The sequence below is a fragment of the Oncorhynchus kisutch genome, linkage group LG23 (genome assembly GCF_002021735.2).
Source record: "Oncorhynchus kisutch isolate 150728-3 linkage group LG23, Okis_V2, whole genome shotgun sequence".
NCBI lineage: Eukaryota > Metazoa > Chordata > Actinopteri > Salmoniformes > Salmonidae > Oncorhynchus > Oncorhynchus kisutch.
The window spans coordinates 22,215,930-22,237,803 of NC_034196.2; the positions used below are offsets into that span (position 1 = coordinate 22,215,930).

General features: G+C 44.9%; 2 protein-coding genes across 2 annotated transcripts; one reads left to right on the forward strand and one right to left on the reverse strand.

The window, feature by feature from the left end:
* Positions 1-957: 957 nt before the first annotated feature.
* LOC116352971 (neurofilament medium polypeptide-like) lies at positions 958-7,950 on the forward strand. The gene is made up of 3 exons (XM_031803302.1): positions 958-2,097; positions 3,043-3,167; positions 3,331-7,950. Exons 1-3 carry the CDS (start codon positions 1,054-1,056, stop codon positions 7,073-7,075), a joined length of 4,914 nt encoding a protein of 1,637 aa, XP_031659162.1. The 5' UTR covers positions 958-1,053; the 3' UTR covers positions 7,076-7,950.
* An 8,796-nt stretch (positions 7,951-16,746) lies between these two features.
* On the reverse strand, positions 16,747-20,014 carry LOC109868634 (neurofilament light polypeptide-like). Its single transcript, XM_020458333.2, has 4 exons — positions 18,869-20,014; positions 18,368-18,492; positions 17,800-18,224; positions 16,747-17,665 (listed from the first exon to the last, which is right to left on the reverse strand). The coding sequence occupies exons 1-4, from the start codon at positions 19,916-19,918 to the stop codon at positions 17,367-17,369; spliced, it is 1,899 nt and encodes a 632-aa protein (XP_020313922.1). The 5' UTR covers positions 19,919-20,014; the 3' UTR covers positions 16,747-17,366.
* Between the last annotated feature and the right edge of the window lie 1,860 nt (positions 20,015-21,874).

Sequence of the window (21,874 nt, forward strand, 5' to 3'; positions counted from 1 at the left end):
TGTATTCTGTATCTGTTTGTGAAACCATATTAGTCAACGTGTTCACCATCATTGTTAGAGTTGGACGATAGAGTTACAAAGTCATTCTGAGGAATGTAATTACAGAAAAAAACTATGTTGCTGTTTGGATGCCTATTCATCACTACAGAAATGCTTTGGTTTGAAATGGCTCAAAATGAAAGGGCAAGTTTGTCCATAACTTATTATTATATGCATTATGAAGGTGATATATACTATTGAATGGGGTAAATTACTTGCATATAAGCACAGGCTGATCATAACTGTAATCTATACCAATAGCTGTCAATAACTACAACTATGATTAATGCTTCAACACTTCCTGAAAGTAGCAAGTGGTCACATAAATGCATCATATTGATTGAACCAACCCCCTCATGGTGTTTTGCTGCATTAAGTCGCTGTCCATGGCGCTGATATTGGAGTCTGGCGGACTGGTGCTGTCCATGGTGACGATATTGCTATCGCTCTAAATTGCATCGGTAAATTGATCATTTCTGGTATAACCGTTTTTGTTAACTAATAATAGAGGAAATAATAATAAACATGGGTCATTGAACTGCTCCATATTGGCTGGTTGAATTAGCAAATGCAGAGATGCATGTATAATTTTCTCTCTTATTCGAATGTTCAAAATTTGGAGGAAACTGTATGACAAGAGACAAATGATAAACACATCAACGTCAATGACACATAGGCTATCCCAAACATCCTAATGATAATCACCCCATTTCCTTTTTTCTCCCTATGTGTGATCATTCCTCTGCTTTCAAACGGCCACCCACGAACCCTCACACACTCAAGTAGTGTTTCACTTACATAGAGTATGAAGGGTTGAGACATGGCCCAATCAATGGGCCAGTAAAAACAGTCTCTGCCTTGTTAGCGATAAGCTTCTCCTATATAAAGGACAGCCGGTGAGACTAAGAATGCTGTGAGCGCCATCCACCCCGCACCTGCAAACACACACTCGCCCCCTCCTCCACCTCGGACACCTTCCATTCCATCTGCACACGCAACCCCTGGTCTGGCCGGATGAGTTACCACCCGGTGGACACGATAGGGAGTCCATTCAGGAGAAGTATGAATAGTAGGACCAACTACGGCCGCTCCACTGGCTCCCCCTCCAGCGGGTTCCGTTCTCAGTCCTGGTCCCGGGCAAGCCCAGGCTCCACGATGACCTCCTCCTACAAGAGGAGCGTCAATATGCCGGTTGCCAGAGCGTACAGCTCCACACTCCTCAGCTCCGCCGACAGCGTTGATTTCAATCAAACGAACGGAGACTACAAGCGCTCCAACGAGAAAGAGCAGCTCCAGGGGCTCAACGACCGCTTCGCCGGTTACATCGACAAGGTGCACTACCTGGAGCAGCAGAACAGCCAGATCGAAGAGGAGATCCAGACGCTGCGGCAGAAGCAGGTGTCGCAATCCCAGCTAGGCGATTTATACGACCAGGAACTCCAGGAGCTGCGCTCCATGCTGGAGCAGATTCACCACGATAAAGCGCAGATCCAGCTCGACACGGACCACGTCGAGGATGACATCCAGAGAATTAGGGACCGTTTCGATGAGGAAGCCCGCATCAGGGATGAGACGGAAGGTATCATCCGGGCGTTGAAAAAAGGTATGACCGACTCTGATTTGGTGAAGTCAGAGTTGGAGAAGAAAGTTCAGTCACTGCATGACGAGATTGCCTTTATCCGCAACAACCACGAAGAAGAGGTGAGCGACCTGTTTGCCCAGGTGCAGGCGTCGCAGGTGACCATGGAGAGGAAAGACATCCAGAAGACGGACATCACCGAGGCGCTCCGGGAGATCCGCACCCAGCTCGAGGGCCACTCCAACCAGAACCTGCAGCAGGTGGAGGACTGGTTCATGTGCCGCTATTCCAAGCTCACTGATGCTGCGGCACAAAACAAAGATGCAATCAAGTCCGCCCGTGATGAGATAGCAGACTACCGTCGCCAGCTTCAGTCCAAGACCGTGGAGTTAGAGTCCGTCCGTGGAACCAGGGAGTCACTGGAGAGGCAGTTGAATGACATCGAGGACCGACACAACAACGACCTGTCCAGCCTGCAGGTATGATGAGACCCGCTGTAGGCATTATTTTCATACAGAAACCCCCAGCCACAGGCTTAATGGTGAAGTATTCTATAAAGTTGTATTCTTTGTGTAAAGAGAAGCAATGTAGTGGAGAGAATAAATTATATAATAAGATGTGTTTTTCGTTGATTTCAAATTGAGAATATTATCACGACACCTTTGAGGTTTTTATTCTTATTTTAAATGTAGGTCTACTTATAAGGAGAGTCCCCTACTTTGATAGAGAGAAAGACACACACTTGCATTGTGTCCCCACACATTGTATTAGTTTGATTTTGAACGAACTAAATTGTTTTATTATGTGGGCCCTAAATGCATGTCTTTTAACTAGGCTATAAACTCTGGCCAAAAGTGGTGTCTGCGCTTTTGCTTTAGATAGCCTAAATGGCACAATGCTGACATCTTATGGACACAGATTTAACATCTCCAAATGTTGGATCATTAGGCTACGCATAAGCAGCGACACTTGGTGCACGACATTATAGGGTTGGGAAGACATAATGCAGCAGACTGTTTTTTTGTTCTTTTTTCGTTGCTGAGCCAGAGAATCGGGGCCCTTGAAACACAGTGCTGTTCACTGCACCAGAATACATTATTTAACACAACAACAGTCCAATCTATCAAATTATTTGCACTTTCACCTTTCACAAATGAGACAGGAGGACTTCACAGCTTCAATTGTTATTGCAATGATATTTTATTGGAATCTCAAAGTGCTTGTGAAGTAATTACCAGGATCACAAAATATGACATTGTATTTTTGATCGTTTTCTTATGATGTTTAGAAAGCAGTGTCCTTATGAGGAAATGTGTCTTCCCTACACCAGAAATAAATAACCAAGTTTTATTTCAGGGTTCCATATAGGCATAAGAAATAATAGCTCTTAACCAGCTTGTGTCTCTCGGTCTTGTTCTCTGCAGGAGACCATCCACCAGCTGGATAATGAGCTCAAGGGCACGAAGTGGGAGATGGCGCGTCATCTGCGTGAGTACCAGGACCTGCTCAATGTGAAGATGGCCCTCGACATTGAGATTGCTGCATACAGGTACAGTGCGACAACAGAGCGCTAATTAGGACTAACATTGAAAAAAGTTTTTTTTAAATATATCATGTGTAATAAAAACATAAAGATCGAATTTATATATAGAAACTACATTTTTATATTAGGTCTACACTAAACTATATCTCATGTTCTACTGTTCTTGCAGGAAACTCCTAGAAGGTGAAGAGACCCACTTTAGCACTTTCCCCTACCGCCACACCGTCACCTCCTCTAAGAAGTCCAAGTATGAGCCTCCCAAATTGAAAGTCCAGCATAAGTTTGTAGAGGAGATCATCGAGGAGATCAGGGTAGAGGATGAGAAGGATGAGATGGACCAGGCCCTGGCTGAGATGGCCCAGGAGTTTTCTGCCACTCTGGAGGCAGAGGCAACAGATGAAGGAGAGGATGAGGGAGAAGAGGGAGGAGAAGAAGCAGAGGGAGAAGGGGGAGAGGGTGAATCAGAAGAGGTTGTAGCCTCCACTGAAGCCCAAGTTAGCTCGAGCACACCTGCTGAGGAGGAAGAGGAGGACAAAGAAGGTGAAGAGGAAGGGGGAGAAAAAGAAGAAGAGGGTGAGAAAGGAGAAGAGGGTGAGGGTGAGAAGGGAGATGATACAGAAGGTGGTGATGAGGGAGAAGGAGAGGGGGAATTAGAGGAGACAGTCCTGTGCTCTAAAGCCCCAGAATCAAAGGCCTCTCCTGACAAAGAGAAGGCTGGAGAGAAGGAGGGAAGCGGAGGAGAAGAGGAGACAGGAGAGGGAGAGGGAGAAGAGGAGGGTGATGATCAAGATGAAGATGCAGGTAGTGACAAAGGATCCAAAGATGGAGATGATAAGGATGAGGAAGATGAGAAGAAAGGAAAGGATGAGAAAGAAGACAACATAGATGAGAAGGCAGCTGTAGCCAAGACAGAGGCTCCCAAAACAGAAGCCCCCAAGAGTGAGGCCCCAAAAGTTGAGGTCCAGAAATCTGAGGCCCCAAAGCCCTCCAAGCCAGACTCCCTAAAAGCTGAATCCCCAAAGGCTGGGTCCCCCAAGTCTGAGTCACCAAAAGCTGGATCCCCCAAACATGAATCTCCTAAAGCTGTAACCCCCAAATCTGAATCTCCAAAACCTGGCTCCCCCAAATCTGAATCCCCAAAACCTGCTGGATCCCCCAAATCTGAATCTCCAAAACATGCTGGATCCCCTAAATCTGAATCCCCAAAACTTGCTGGATCCCCTAATTCTGAATCCCCAAAGCCTGCTGGATCCCCTACTTCTGAATCCCCAAAACCTGCTGGATCCCCTAAATCTGCTGGCTCCCCCAAATCTGAATCCCCAAAACCTGCTGGATCCCCCAAATCTGAATCCCCAAAACCTGCTGGATCCCCCAAATCTGAATCCCCAAAACCTGCTGGATCCCCCAAATCTGAATCCCCAAAACCTGCTGGATCCCCCAAATCTGAATCCCCAAAACTTGCTGGATCCCCTAAATCTGAATCCCCAAAACCTGCTGGATCCCCTACTTCTGAATCCCCCAAATCTGCTGGATCCCCTAAATCTGAATCCCCAAAACCTGCTGGATCCCCTACTTCTGAATCCCCAAAACCTGCTGGATCCCCTAAATCTGAATCCCCAAAACTTGCTGGATCCCCCACATCTGAATCCCCCAAACCTGCTGGATCCCCCAAATCTTTATCACCAAAACCTTCTGGATCCCCCAAATCTGGATCCCCAAAACCTTCTGGATCCCCCAAATCTGAATCCCCAAAACCTGCTGGATCCCCCAAATCTGAATCCCCAAAACTTGCTGGATCCCCTAAATCTGAATCCCCAAAACCTGCTGGATCCCCTACTTCTGAATCCCCCAAATCTGCTGGATCCCCTAAATCTGAATCCCCAAAACCTGCTGGATCCCCTACTTCTGAATCCCCAAAACCTGCTGGATCCCCTAAATCTGAATCCCCAAAACTTGCTGGATCCCCTAAATCTGAATCCCCAAAACCTGCTGGATCCCCCACTTCTGAATGCCCAAAATCTGCTGGATCCCCTAAATCTGCTGGATCCCCCAAATCTGAATCTCCAAAATCTGGCTCCCCCAAATCTGAATCCCCAAAACCTGCTGGATCCCCCAAATTGGAATCCCCAAAACCTGCTGGATCCCCCAAATCTGAATCCCCAAAACCTTCTGGATCCCCTAAATCTGAATCTCCAAAACATGCTGGATCCCCTAAATCTGAATCCCCAAAACTTGCTGGATCCCCTAATTCTGAATCCCCAAAGCCTGCTGGATCCCCTACTTCTGAATCCCCAAAACCTGCTGGATCCCCTAAATCTGCTGGCTCCCCCAAATCTGAATCCCCAAAACCTGCTGGATCCCCCAAATCTGAATCCCCAAAACCTGCTGGATCCCCCAAATCTGAATCCCCAAAACCTGCTGGATCCCCCAAATCTGAATCCCCAAAACTTGCTGGATCCCCCAAATCTGAATCCCCAAAACTTGCTGGATCCCCTAAATCTGAATCCCCAAAACCTGCTGGATCCCCTACTTCTGAATCCCCCAAATCTGCTGGATCCCCTAAATCTGAATCCCCAAAACCTGCTGGATCCCCTACTTCTGAATCCCCAAAACCTGCTGGATCCCCTAAATCTGAATCCCCAAAACTTGCTGGATCCCCCACATCTGAATCCCCCAAACCTGCTGGATCCCCCAAATCTTTATCACCAAAACCTTCTGGATCCCCCAAATCTGGATCCCCAAAACCTTCTGGATCCCCCAAATCTGAATCCCCAAAACCTGCTGGATCCCCCAAATCTGAATCCCCAAAACTTGCTGGATCCCCTAAATCTGAATCCCCAAAACCTGCTGGATCCCCTACTTCTGAATCCCCCAAATCTGCTGGATCCCCTAAATCTGAATCCCCAAAACCTGCTGGATCCCCTACTTCTGAATCCCCAAAACCTGCTGGATCCCCTAAATCTGAATCCCCAAAACTTGCTGGATCCCCTAAATCTGAATCCCCAAAACCTGCTGGATCCCCCACTTCTGAATGCCCAAAACCTGCTGGATCCCCTAAATCTGCTGGATCCCCCAAATCTGAATCCCCAAAACTTGCTGGATCCCCCACATCTGAATCCCCCAAACCTGCTGGATCCCCCAAATCTTTATCACCAAAACCTTCTGGATCCCCCAAATCTGGATCCCCAAAACCTGCTGGATCCCCTACTTCTGAATCCCCCAAATCTGCTGGATCCCCTAAATCTGAATCCCCAAAACCTGCTGGATCCCCAAAATCTGAATCCCCAAAACTTGCTGGATCCCCTAAATCTGAATCCCCAAAACCTGCTGGATCCCCTACTTCTGAATCCCCAAAACATGCTGGATCGCCTAAATCTGAATCCCCAAAACCTGCTGGCTCCCCCAAATTGGAATCCCCCAAATTAGGATCCCCCGAGGCAGAGTCCCCTAAGGGTGAGGCCCCAAAACCAGAAGCTCCAATGTCAGAGGCCCCCAAGGCTGCAGAAGAGAAAGTAGACAAAAAGACTGATTCAGAGGAAGAGAGGAAGGTAGAAAAGAAAGATGCAGCCATGAACGGAGATGTGGAGAAGATTACCCCAGAGGACAAGGACAAGAAGGATGAGGGTGGGAAAGAGGCAGAGGAGAAGGATGTTATCTCAAATGGAGTGGACGAGAGCCCCACTAAAGATGACCCGGACCAGAAAGATGATCCAAAGGACCAGAAGGTGGTCATCACCAAAACGGTGGAGACCATCACCACTGGAGAGGACGGGGCCAAGCATGTCACCAAATCGGTCACTGTCACCGAGACTGTGAAGGAGTCTGAGGATGTGATGCAGGAGAAGATAGTCTCCAGCAAGAAGATGGAGAAACACTCTTCCCAGTCCGTCAAGGTGGTGACTGAAACTGAGTAACTGCGCTCTATCCAACCCACTCAGGAGGAACAAAGATGACACGACAACAAGCAATCAACCCAGAACTAACATAAAGAAATCATAGAGCTAGAGCGATGTAATAAAAATAACCACTCTCAAACATACAGAAAAGCAACGAGAGAAGCCATATGATGTGACAGAGCTAACATTTAAAAAATGCATGTTGAGAGAAAACTTTAAATGGGTTTTGCTGCAGATAATATCAGGAAAATGTGATAGTGGGACAGATTATTAATTGTCTTTATGTTTCCCTGCAGTTCACGGGAGGGCTCACGGGTGGGGGCGTCTGCATGCTAGCTCAGGGAGGGAGACCCCTCCACTCTAACCTGTATGGATGGATGGAAGGTTTACAGTTTAGATGCATACTGTATGTGGGTGGGAGAGTGATAGAAATGTATGTTCATTCAAATGTTAATTCAAAAAGGGGTGCCTGGGTTGGAGGGTCCACTTTAGAGACACATGTTCAAAAGGACTAGCCTTTTTATGTGAAGATACCAACTGAGCCAAAAATACAATCGTCTACAACACAATATAGTGAAGAATGAGAAAGACGATGGTGCATTGTACTGATGATCATAAACATACAGTACCCGAAGCAACTAAAGCATTAAGAACCTTGAAGAAACTCTGAGCCTTAAACATGCTTTTTATCAGTATCTATTATGTTTACCTAATGAGTGCCATTGAAAATAAATATGTAAATGCGCACACATACATTCTTGTATGCATAGGATGGACTTGAATTTAAATAGCGAACTTAAATGAGGTGCTACAGTTTGCAATCCCATGTCTTTACTCATCATGAACTATTTCCCAGCAGCATTTGCTCAATAAATGTCATACTGAAATACAAATATGGTCTCTTGTTCCTTTATGCAATTGTCCTGTCATGTCCTTTCACTTGTTCATTTACAGTAGCTGGCTCACCTCAACATGCACACTATTCTATTTCTTCATCTTCTTTCATAGGGGTGGGATTGCATGCTTCATGATCTTTTGTAGCCTAGAAATTATACAAAACCATACCACCATCCAGAGGCTGTCCTCTACAGATTTTTAAAGCTACACTGTAATATGTGCATACCATCAAAGGATGATCCACCAACCATAATATAAACGATGCACCCCATGGCATGTTCATGCAAATAGCATTTTATTATAGCACTTGATTTATCAAATCAAACTTTATTTACATAGCACATTTCTTACCATAAACAATGCAATTCAATGTACTTCACTTACATAAATAAAATAATAAAACAATGAGAAAGATAAAAACAATACATTTCTGGACAAATATAAAATGAAGATAAACAAATATCAAATGAAGATATAAATATCAAATGAAGATAGATAAATTAGCATAGTAAAATAATATTAAATAAATTAGGATAGTAAAACAACAACAGTGAACATGAGAGAGTAATATGAGATATTGTATTAATATTGAGAGATGTTTATGCAGTTTCAGCAAATAGCTACATTATTTGAGAACAACATTACCTACATTGTTAAACATGATTTTAAACTATACATATTTAATTCAAAGTATTTTACATGACAAGTTAAACAATTGAGTGATAGGTCCTTCGGAGATTTAGCAACATTAAAGCAGACAGCAACCCGATTGTAATTTGAAATTCAGCACCACCGGAAAATGGACAGCGACTATCTCAGGCAGAATCCATGAAGAGGTTTCTTTGAAATGTAGCCGATCACTCACTCACATTGAATGAATCCTTATTATAATGCTAGAAGGATAGTTGGTCTGATTCTATGCCACAAATCACGATAACACCTGGGGTGTTACATATAATTTTTTGTTCGTAATACTTTCAGAACAAAATATTCTATCTAACATTTAAAAGAAATATTATGACATACAGTGCCTTCGGAAAAGATTCAGACCCCATTACGTTTTTCACATTTTATTACGTTACACACTCATTCAAAAATGTATTAAATAAAAAAATCCTTAGCAATCTACACAAAATACCAAAGCGAAAATGACAAAGCGAAAACATGTTTTTAGAAATGTTTGCAAATTTATTACAAATAAAAAACAGAAAACATTATTTACTTAGGTATTCAGACCCTTTGATATGAGACTCAAAATTGAGCTCAGGTGCATCCTGTTTCCATTGATAATCATTGAGATGTTTCTACAACTTGTAGTGCCACTGTTGTAAATTCAATTGATTGGACATGATGTGGAAAGGCACACAACTGTCTATATAAGGTCCGTAGAGCTCCAAGCCAGGATTGTGTCGAGGCACAGATCTGGGGAAGGGTACCAAAACTCTGCAGCATTGAAGGTCCCCAAGAACACAGCAGCCTCCATCATTCTTAAATGGAAGAAGTTTGGAACCACCAAGAGCTGGCCGCCCGGCCAAACTGAGCAATCGGTGGAGAATATTCTTGGTCAGGGAGGGGTGGTCTCTAAGATAGAGCTCCACAGTTCCTCTGTGGAGATAGGAGAACCTTCGAGAAGGACAACCATCTCTGCAGCACTCCGCCAATCAGGCCTTTATGGTAAATTTTCCAGATGGAAGCCACTTAACAGTAAAAGGCGCATGACAGCCGGCTTGGAGTTTGCCAAAAGGCACCTAAAGACTCTCAGTCCACGAGAAACAAGATTATCTGCAAATCCAATATGGCGTAGCAGTCAGACGTCTTTGTCCTTCATCTTGTCAGTGTCCCATGTATATATCCTTTGTATTTTTTTCTTCGCATATCTTTTTTATATTTCTCTAAACCTCACCTTCATAATAGTCTCCTGCAACCCACCTCACCCAACATGGTGTGGATCTGTTTTTTCTAAAGTATATTTATTTACCTCTGGAACCTGAATCCCCCAACAGAAGCTTGCCAGCTCACTAGCTACTAGCTAGTAGTCAGCTAACCACTGCTAGTGGTCATCAGCTAACCTTTAGCTCGGAAATCTCTCACCACTTTGTACAACGCGACTCAAACCGGACATATTTTCTCTCCATATCCCCGGATTCCTACCGCAAGCTCTGAACCTTTCACATGGATCATCGCAGCTAGCTAGCTGCAATCTGAGTGACTACTCCTGGCTAACGTCTGTCCCAAAGCAAGCACCAATTAGCCTGGAGCTAGCCTATGCTAGGCCTATTCTCCCGGGTAGCTGAAGAGGCCCATCAGCCACTCCTGGGCTACAATACCCGGACCCCTTCTACTGCCGGTACGGGGCACTGAACCTCGCAGATACTTGACGACTGGACTACTGACGTAATCTGCTCGAGGGGGTACTCAACTGGCCCCTAGGTCGCAACGTCCCCTGAATGCCCATCTGCTAGCCTGCTAACCACGGCCCGCTAGCTGTCTAGAGCATCTTGGACTGTTAGCTGAATAGATCCATCGGCCAATTTCTTGGACCACTATACCTATTTTGCCTATTGGACTTGGACCCCTCTGCTACTCAGAACCCTACTAATCCATCACGACTGGTCTATCAACATCACCGGACGCGGAGGCTAAATCAGTCTTTCCTCCGTCCCGGCCTGCTAGCTGTCTGAATCGCCGTGCCTCCAGCCAGCCCAACCACTCACTGGACCCCAATGATCACTGGGCTACACATGCCTCACCCTAACATCAATATGCCTTGTCCATTACTGTCCTGGATAGTGATTATTGTCTTATTTCACTGTGGAGCCTATAGCCCTGCTCAATTTGCCTTAACCAACCATTTAGTTCCACCCTCATAGATATCATCCTAACCAACTTGCCCTCCAAATACACCTCTGCTGTTTTCAACCAAGATCTCAGCGATCACTGCCTCATTGCCTACATCCATAATGGGTCTGCGGTCAAACTACCACCCCTCATCACTGTCAAACGCTCCCTAAAACACTTCAGCGAGCAGACCTTTCTAATCGACCTGGCCCGGGTATCCTGGAAGGATATTGACCTCATCCCGTCAGTAGAGGATGCCTGGTTATTCTTTAAAAGTGCCTTCCTCACCGTCTTAAATAAGCATGCCCCATTATTTTTTTTCTTACCAGGAACAGATACAGTGCCTTGCGAAAGTATTCGGCCCCCTTGAACTTTGCGACCTTTTGCCACATTTCAGGCTTCAAACATAAAGATATAAAACTGTATTTTTTTGTGAAGAATCAACAACAAGTGGGACACAATCATGAAGTGGAACGACATTTATTGGATATTTCAAACTTTTTTAACAAATCAAAAACTGAAAAATTGGGCGTGCAAAATTATTCAGCCCCCTTAAGTTAATACTTTGTAGCGCCACCTTTTGCTGCGATTACAGCTGTAAGTCGCTTGGGGTATGTCTCTATCAGTTTTGCACATCGAGGTTGGATGGAGAGCATTTGTGAACAGCAGTTTTCAGTTCTTTCCACAGATTCTCGATTGGATTCAGGTCTGGACTTTGACTTGGCCATTCTAACACCTGGATATGTTTATTTTTGAACCATTCCATTGTAGATTTTGCTTTATGTTTTGGATCATTGTCTTGTTGGAAGACAAATCTCCGTCCCAGTCTCAGGTCTTTTGCAGACTCCATCAGGTTTTCTTCCAGAATGGTCCTGTATTTGGCTCCATCCATCTTCCCATCAATTTTAACCATCTTCCCTGTCCCTGCTGAAGAAAAGCAGGCCCAAACCATGATGCTGCCACCACCATGTTTGACAGTGGGGATGGTGTGTTCAGGGTAATGAGCTGTATTGCTTTTACACCAAACATAACGCTTTGCATTGTTGCCAAAAAGTTCCAATTTGGTTTCATCTGACCAGAGCACCTTCTTCCACATGTTTGGTGTGTCTCCCAGGTGGCTTGTGGCAAACTTTAAACTACACTTTTTATGGATATCTTTAAGAAATGGCTTTCTTCTTGCCACTCTTCCATAAAGGCCAGATTTGTGCAATATACGACTGATTGTTGTCCTATGGACAGAGTCTCCCACCTCAGCTGTAGATCTCTGCAGTTCATCCAGAGTGATCATGGGCCTCTTGGCTGCATCTCTGATCAGTCTTCTCCTTGTATGAGCTGAAAGTTTAGAGGGACGGCCAGGTCTTGGTAGATTTGCAGTGGTCTGATACTCCTTCCATTTCAATATTATCGCTTGCACAGTGCTCCTTGGGATGTTTAAAGCTTGGGAAATCTTTTTGTATCCAAATCCGGCTTTAAACTTCTTCACAACAGTATCTCGGACCTGCCTGGTGTGTTCCTTGTTCTTCATGATGCTCTCTGCGCTTTTAACGGACCTCTGAGACTATCACAGTGCAGGTGCATTTATACGGAGACTTGATTACACACAGGTGGATTGTATTTATCATCATTAGTCATTTAGGTCAACATTGGATCATTCAGAGATCCTCACTGAACTTCTGGAGAGAGTTTGCTGCACTGAAAGTAAAGGGGCTGAAAAATGTTGCACGCCCAATTTTTCAGTGTTTGATTTGTTAAAAAAGTTTGAAATATCCAATAAATGTCGTTCCACTTCATGATTGTGTCCCACTTGTTGTTGATTCTTCACAAAAAAATACAGTTTTATATCTTTATGTTTGAAGCCTGAAATGTGGCAAAAGGTCGCAAAGGTCAAGGGGGCCGAATACTTTCGCAAGGCACTGTATATCCCTTGGTTCTCTCCAGACCTGACTGCCCTTGACCAGCACAAAAACATCCTGTGGCATTCTGCATTAGCATCGAATAGCCCCCGTGATATGCAACTTTTCAGGGAAGTCAGGAACTAATATACACAGGCAGTTAGGAAAGCTAAGGCTAGCGTTTTCAAGCAGAAATTTTCATCCTGTAGCACAAACTCAAAAACGTTCTGGGACACTGTAAAGTCCATGGAGAATACGAGCACCTCCCAGCTTCCCACTGCACTGAGGCTAGGTAACATTGTCACCACTGATAAATCCACTATAATTGAGAATTTCAACAAGCATTCTTTTACGGCTGGCCATGCTTACTGCCTGGCTACCCCTACCCCGATCAACAGCCCTGTACCCCCCCCCCACAGAATCTCGTCCAAGCCTCCCCATTTCTCCTTCACCCAAATCCAGATAGCTGATGTTCTGAAAGAGCTGCAAAATCTGGACCCCTACAAATCAGCCGGGCTAGACAATCTGGACCCTCTCTTTCTAAAATGATCTGCCGAATTTGTTGCAACCTCTATTACTAGCCTGTTCAACCTCTCTTTCGTATCGTCTGAGAAACCCAAAGATTGCAAAGCTGCCGCGGTCATCCTCCTCTTCAAACTGTAGCAGAACTATATCTATCCTACCCTGTCTTTCTAAGATCTTCGAAAGCCAAGTTAACAAACAGATTTGCGACTATTTCGAATCCCACCGTACCTTCTCCGCTATGCAATCTGGTTTCAGAGCTAGTCATGGGTGCAACTCAGCCACACTCAAGGTCCTAAACGATATCATAACTGCCTCCGTCATATCAGAGGGCCTGTTGTCCAGACTTCTGGCAGTCTCTATGGGGGTGCCACAGGGTTCAATACTCGGGCTGACTCTCTTCTCTGTATACATCAATGATGTCGCTCTTGCTGTTGGTTCACCTCTATGCAGACGACACCATTCTGTATACCACTGGCCCTTCTTTGGACACTGTGTTAACTAACCTCCAGACGAGCTACAATGCTATAAAACTCTGCTTCCGTGGCCTCCAACTGTTCTTAAATGAAAGTAAAACTAAATGCATGCTCTTCAACCGATCGCTGCCCGCACCTGCCCGCCCATCCAGCATCACTACTCTGGACGGTTCTGACTTAGAATATGTGGACAACTACAAATACCTAGGTGTCAGGTTAGACTGTAAACTCTCCTTCCAGACTCACACTAAGCATCCCCAATCCAAATTTATTTTAATAAGCATCCATCACTCGTGCTGCCAAACATACCCTCGTAAAACTGACCATCCTACCGATCTTCGACTTTGGCTATGTCATTTACAAAAGAGCCTCCAACACTCTACTCAACAAATTGGATGCAGTCTTTCACAGTGCCATCTGTTTTGTCACCAAAGCCCCAGATACTACCCACCACTGCAACCTGTACGCTCTCGTTGGCTGGCCCTCGCTTCATACTCGTTGCCAAACCCACTGGCTCCAGGTCATCTACAAGTCTCTGCTTGGTAAAGCCCCACCTTATCTTATCGTATCTCTTATCTTATCCCTCACTGGTCACCATAGCAGCACCCACCCGTAGCACGCGCTCCAGCAGGTATATCTCACTGGTCACCCCCAAAGCCAATTCCTCCTTTTGCCGCCTTTCCTTCCAGTTCCCTGCTGCCAATGACTGGAACGAACTGCAAAAATCACTGAAGCTGGAGACTCATATCTCCCTCACTAGCTTTAAGCACCAGCTGTCAGAGCAGTTCACAGCCCATCCAACTACCTCATCCCCATACTGTATTTATTTATTCATCTTGCTCCTTTACACCCCAGTATCTCTACTTGCACATTCATCTTCTGCACATCTACCATTCCAGTGTTTAATTGCTATATTGTAATTACTTCGCAACCATGGCCTAATTATTTCCTTACCTCCCTTATCCTACCTCATTTGCACACACTGTATATAGACTTTTTCTACTGTATTATTGACTGTATGTTTGTTTATTCCAATGCGTAACTCTGTGTTGCTGTATGTGTCAAACTGCTTTACTTTATCTTGGCCAGGTCGCAGTTGTAAATGAGAACTTGTTCTCAACTAGCCTACCTGGTTCAATAAATGTGAAATAAAATATTGAAGATTGAACTCTTTGGCCTGAATGCCAAGGGTCACGTCTGGAGGAAACCTGGCCCCATCACTACGGTGAAGCATGGTGGTGGCAGCATCATGCTGTGAGGATGGTTTTCAGCAGCAGGGACTGTGAGACGAGTCAGGATTGAGGCAAAGGTGAATGGAGAAAAGTACATAGAGATCATTGAGAAAAACCTGCTCCAGAGCGCTCAGGACCTCAGACTGAGGCGAAGGTTCACCTTCCAACAGGACAACGACCCTAAGCACACAGCCAAAATAACATAGGAGTGGCTTCGGGACAAGTCTCTAAATGTCTTTGAGTGGCCCAGCCAGAGCCAGAACCTAATCGAACATCTCTCGAGAGACCTGAAAATAGCTGTGCATCAAACTCTTCACATCCCACCTGACAGATCTTGAGAGATCTTGAGGTGTGCCAAGCTTGTAACATCATACCCAAGAAGTCTCTAGGTTGTAATTACTGCCAAAGGTGCATCAACAAAGTACTTAGTAAAGGGTCTGAATATTTATGGAAATGTGATTTTTCAGTTTATTATTTATTATAATTTTTTTGTGGCAAAAATGTCTAAAAACCTGTTTTTCTTTGTCATTATGTGGTGTTGTGTGTAGATTGATGAGGGGGATTTAAAAAAAATGCATTTAGAATAAGGCTGTAACCTAACAAAATGTGAGGAAAATCAAGGGGTCTGAATATTTTCCAAAGGCACTCTATATCAAAATAAGAACATCTGAGAAATGTCTGCCTGTAGGCTATGACTGCAAATGAACTATATGAGCTGCACTTCCATTGCTTGACCTCACATTACATGTCCTCACATGACCCAGACTGTACTGCACCTGCGGACTTGCTTCTTGGTGACGATGCTTTGTTCACTCAGAGCAATTTTAACCCCTTTCATCAGTGGACATTGCCAAATAGCATGAATAAAGACAGACTAAAGTAGCCATAGAAGCAGTGGGATATCAAATGGGGCTCTTTCTAATGTCAATGTCACGTACACCTTCCGCCCTAGTAGCTTAGAAACAGTTTTCCAACTGATATATCCACACCTCTGCAATGCAGGTGTTGGTTAATAGTACCTCGTTTATTCTTTAGTGCTGTCCCTGGATGACTGCTGATTGTTGTACCTCTTCCACTCAGGATTTTAGCCAGCCCTCATGTAATGTGCTGAAGGAAGCAACTAAATTGCCAAGAGTCATAGAGTTAGTACAATGTCTTAAAAGCAATAAAAACCAGAGATGTTATCGTTCTCAGCCCTGATATGAGCTAATAACATTGCCATCACTGTCTGAAGATCATCCCGTTCCTCAGCATCTGTTTCTCTGACACAATGGACCTGTTCTGCGTAGCTGATGAAGCATCTGATGTAGACCTTGCCAGACCTTGTGCTACAGCACAAAAATCTGTCAGGCCCCTGCTAGTGCGTCGTGATGCGTCGTGACAGAGAGATGAATGGTTGTGTTTATAAGATGGCTTTGCACCAGTGGTATTCAAAGTCTGGGTCGCTACCCCTAGTGGTGCCGTGGGGTAACTGCACTTGAGGAACAAAATATTAAAAGTGCAGATTATTGGATGGGACAATATACAAACCTTTGAAAGATAGTTTCAAAGATATAGTTTTATTAAGTAAATGTATTTATTTATTAGAGATTCAAATGCATTGAATTTAAGCTTATTTGTTCATGTAAAAATCGAAACTTACCGATTTTAAGGTTGTGTCATTAGATTTGGGATGTGATGGGGTCGCAATGAATTATTGGAGAAAAAATGGGGCCCCCAGAAATTCTGGCTGACAAAATGGGGCCCCTGCTGAAAAGTTTGAGTACCACTCCTCTACACGGTCTAAACGAGATCTGACAGGCTATTGATCATAGTAAACCATCATGTTAATGTCTTCTTACAAACAGCTTATAAAGCATTTAATAGATAGTTTGTTCAACATTTGTAAACAGTTTGTAAATCATGACACATAACCTGTTAATGGATTGATTGATGACTGAATCAATTGAGTCTGGACCTGCTGTAAGCAGGCCATTACATGCATTCAATTTGTGGTTAACTATGTGATCATTTTTTTAAGCACACCTTCAATTAAAAGTTTATAACGAATATATTCAACAACTCATCCTTGTTGTTGAGTTGAACAGATCTGACATAGAAATGATACATATTGTTAATTGAGTTATTATTTAGCATGAAGCACAAAAACAATAAATTACACACTCTGCATTTGAATAGTATTTATTCAGTCATCCGAAACCACACTCTCGCAGACTTGCACACAGGCACAGCACACACATTCTTACACACACACACAAGGAATTGTGTGACCAGACTTTAATTGACTTCTTATGATCTTTGCAAGCAGTGATTTTATGCAGTAGTGCACTAGAATATGTATTGTATTGAGCACCTTGTTAACAAGCACACTGAAGTCATAAATATTGGGTATTTCTGCTGTTTTAGGTTTTACTAGACTGTCTTTTGGCTTGTGGAGTCTTGGGCCACAAACTTACTTTTTAGCCATTGGTTTTTCAGATTGGTCTTTCTTCTCTTCGGCAGGTTTTTCACTCTTTCCAACGGTCTTGGATATCTCTGGTTCACCTTTCTCTTCTTTGGTGTCTGCTTTGTCATCTTTTTTCTCCTCACTTTTATCTTCAGCTTGATCCTCTTCCTCTTTATCACCACCTTCTTTATCTTCTTTATCTTCCTCGCCTTCCTTTCCCTCCTGCTCCCCACCCTTGTCCTTATCTTCCTTTTTCTCTCCATCCTCCTTTGCAGTTTCTTCCTTCTCTTCCATCTCATCCCCAGCTATAACCAAAACATTTTATAATTGTGAATAGGGAAATAATTGTGTTAGTAGACTGTATTGTAAAAATGTTGACATCTAAGCAATGCACGACAACAATAGAGAATATTCTTTGAGGGATAATGCTAATGCTAACCTTCTTCGCCGTCCTTAGCATCCTCCCCATCTTCTTTCTCCACCTCGCCTCCCTCATCTCCATCTTCCTCCTTCTCCTCTCCCTTTTCCTCCTTCTCCTCTCCACCCTCTTCCTCCTTATCCTCTCCCTCCTCTTCCTTCTCTTCCTCCTTCTCATCCTCTTCCTCCTTCTCCTCCTCCTCCTGTGGTAGGCTGGCAGAGTCCTGCTGGGCTAGGCTGGCAGAGATGACATCATCTCCAGAGGCAAATGAGGAGCTGAAGAAGCGTGAAGTCATCAGGTAGGGGGCGCCAGAGCTTAGGCTGGACTGCATGGAGAACATAGAGCGGCCAAAGGAGGGTGTGGCCGACAGGGTGTGGCCGTAGACACTGGACATACCCCCGGACACGCCCACACTGAAACGAGACTCCTCCCCCTCCAGCAGCTTCCTGGAGAAGTAAAGTATCATGGGACATATATACTTTCAGAGTTAAAGGACAAAAGGTTTTCCTTGACCTGGACTTGCATTAGTATTATTACATTATATTTATTTAAGTTGAAGCTCTGGTCAATGCTCCTCATAGCATCCTACCTGTAGGCAGCGATCTCGATGTCAAGGGCCATCTTAACATTCAGCAGGTCCTGGTAATCCTTCAGGTAGCGAGCCATCTCCTGCTTTGTGGCTCCCAGCTCATTCTCCAGCTGGCCAATAGTATCCTACAGGAGAAGTTTAGATGTAATGTGATGGATAATGTGTGTGTTCTTACAGCAGGTTACACGTTCAGGTAAACTGCCCAAAAATGTTGAGTGTGACTATTAAAATGCACATTTGATGCAATATAATATTTTTCCCCTTCTACATTACTAAATCAGTTCCACTTTGCACAAATTATTAAAAACATTATGGGTGTCTTGTATTCTGATCAAGTCATCTATCTATTGATAAACAGTTTCTAAACATGCAATTAAGAAACACATTCACTATTAGATTGCATTCCTTCTGAGGTATTTGCTTGAATACAGATATAAATTTGTCCTGCAGTACCAGTCCTGCAGTACCAGTATAAATTTGTCCTGCTGTACCACTACTGACCTGCATGCCATTGATCTCAGCACTCTGCTTGTCCTCCATGTCATGCAACTGTTTCTCCAGAGACTCATTGAGACCCCTGCAGGCATCGATCTCCAGCAGGCGGGCCTGGAGCTGCCGGCGGTACTCCCCAGCCTCGTCCCTGGAGCTCCTCACTGCATCGCTGTGCTGGGCCACGCTCTCCGTCAGGGAGCCCACCTTCCCACGGAACCACTCCTCAGCAGACTGCATGTTCTTGGCCGCCAGCCTCTCGTACTGGGCTCGGATGTCCCTCAGAGCCCCGGACAGATCCGGCGTGGTGGCCTCCATCTCCACAGCCACCTGGGCCCCCAGCTGGGCCTGGGCCTGGAGCTCTACCACCTCCCCCTCGTGGAGCCTCTTGAGGAAGGCCAGCTCGTCCAGCAGGGTCTCCACCCTCTTCTCCAGCTCGGTCCTGGCCAGGGTGGCCTGGTCGGCACCACGCCGCGCATCCAACAGCCTTCCCTCCGCGTCCTCGCGGGCCACCACCTCATCCTCGTAGCGGGCCTGTAGGGCGCTCAGGGTTTGCCCCAGACGTTCCCTCTGCCCCAGGGCGGCCTGCTGCTCCCCACGCGCCTCCTCCACGGCAGCCCTCAGAGCCCGTGCCTCCTGCTCATACAGGGCCCTCAGACGGGAAGGCTCCCCATGCCTCTGCCTCAGCAGCATCAGCTCAGCCTCCAGAGCACGGTTCTGCTGCTCTAGCTCCCGCACACGGTCGATGAAGCCGGCAAAGCGGTCATTGAGCTCCTGCATCTGAGCCCTCTCCTGGGTCCTCACCGTGCGGAACTCAGAGCTCACCTGGGCCGCCTGGCTCAGCTCCAGTTCCACGGAGGAGGAGGAAGCCGGGGATGAATGCAGAGCCCGTCCAGGAGAGGAGTACTGCAAACGGGAGCTCACAGAGGACAGGGGAGAGGTGTGGATTGAGTAGGCCGAGCGTGACCTCCCCCTGGTTACCACCCCTCGGGGGGCTCCCTCCACATACCAGCGGCGGTAGGAGGAGGAGGAGTAGTAAGGGTCAAAGCCGAGGGTACTCATGGCTGTGCTGGGAGGACAGGCTGCTTTGTCGGGCTCTGTGTGAATATGTCTGTAGGGCTCCGGTGAAGAACCCAGACTGATGCTGCTGCAGTGGCTCCAGCTTTTATAGCAAAAGGGAGAGCTCTGACGCAAGCAGTTTCCCAAACTCTGACTACGCAGGATCGAAAGCCTAACACTGCAACGGAGAGAGAGGGAGAATGAGAGAAAGAGAATAAGGAAGGAGAGAGAGGGGGAGGGAAGGAGATATAGAGATGTCGAGAGATGGGGAGGGAAAGGGAGAGGGGGCAGATGAAAGAGAGATGTTTGTGTTTTTGAGGGTAGAACAGAGGTTAACATGTTTTTAGTTGCTCTACAGTGTTTCTGTCATACACAGTAACCTTGACTACTAATATTCACAAGTTAATGCACAGAAAAGTAGAGTCAGATAGCTAAAGCCTCTGGCTAGTGAAGTATATTATCTGCACTGTACCTGCAGTCATAGAAAAAATGAATAGTCGCATGAGATGACTTGAGTTTGTACTCATTTGAATGTAGGTCCTGCAGTCCTCTCTGCAGGGGAAGAGAATGGGCTGTCCTGATTCTATAGCAGCTTTTGTGTTCCTATTATACACAGCATGTAATCATACAGTGACACAGCAACTCCCCTGCTGGCCAATAGGAGAAATACACCCATGACCTCTGAAAACCTGCAATGATAAACACAGAACACACAGCTGGGTTGTATTTGGTCAAATACATGGTCAAATATGCGATGAATCTCAGAGTGCTTATTTACTTATACATCATGGCTGGTAAGCTACTGTTTGGTGCCTGTAGATACTTCTTCTGTAGGGGTGAGTGGGGTAAGTCGTGCTAAAGGGTTAGCTGAGCCACCCCTTGACTCTAGGAAACCATATACAAAATGAATAATGTGACCAAATATTTAGGAAGAGGTCATAATTTCATGGAGTCTGTGAAGGAAGAAACCACCACTGTTTTATACATCAGTTGTGGTCTCTATAAGCTTCAATATAAGGTCCTGAACCTAGCATGAAAGTGCATTCTTGTAGCTGTGTGAGCTAATATTGAATTTGTTGTGCCATTTGGCCAGTGACAATTGAGCCAATGGCTCAACATACCCTATACAAATGATGATCACATTTGGTTAGTTTTATGCATATGAAGATAGGGCATTTTTATTTTTACAGAGCAGACATCATCATGCCCCATGTATACACATGTAAAACAAGCAGGGGTCTAGCCCCCACTTAAAGTTCTTGAAAGAACAGCCAATGAAGTTAGAGTCCATTCGAGCAGCAGCAAGGGATGAAACAATTGACCGAATGATACTGAAGAGGTACATTAACAAAAAATAAAACCTTTACCTGTGTGGAAGAAAGCCTATGATAGAGTAGCAGAGGCACACAGGGGACTTGTTCGACACTGCAGCCGACTGATCTACAAATCACCTTGCATCATAAATAACTACTCATTATTATTTGTAGATCAGTCATGGATTTGATTATCTCATGGAGTCTGAGCTTGCTAAACTGATTATTTCCAAGGATACAAAACATCCTGAAATATACAGTGGGTCTCAACCCCAAGTATTCAACCCCATTTTTTGTCATGATCTACATAAAATACTACATAATGTCAAAGTAAAAATAAAATTTGACATTTTTACAAATTAATAAAAACATAGTCGTTGCATAAGTATTCACTCCCTTTGTTCAGGCAAGCCTACATTTGTTTAGAAGTACATTTTGGCTTAACAAATCACATAAGTCCTTCTGGTCCTTCTGAACTGAGCTGCAGGAAGAAACTGCTCAGGGAGGTCACCGTGAGGACATTGGTGATTTTAAAACAGCTACTGAGGATGGAAAACTGAGGATGGATCAACAACATTGTAGTGGCTCAGCAATAATGACCTAAATGACAAAGTGAAAAGAATTTAAAAAATACACAGAATAAATG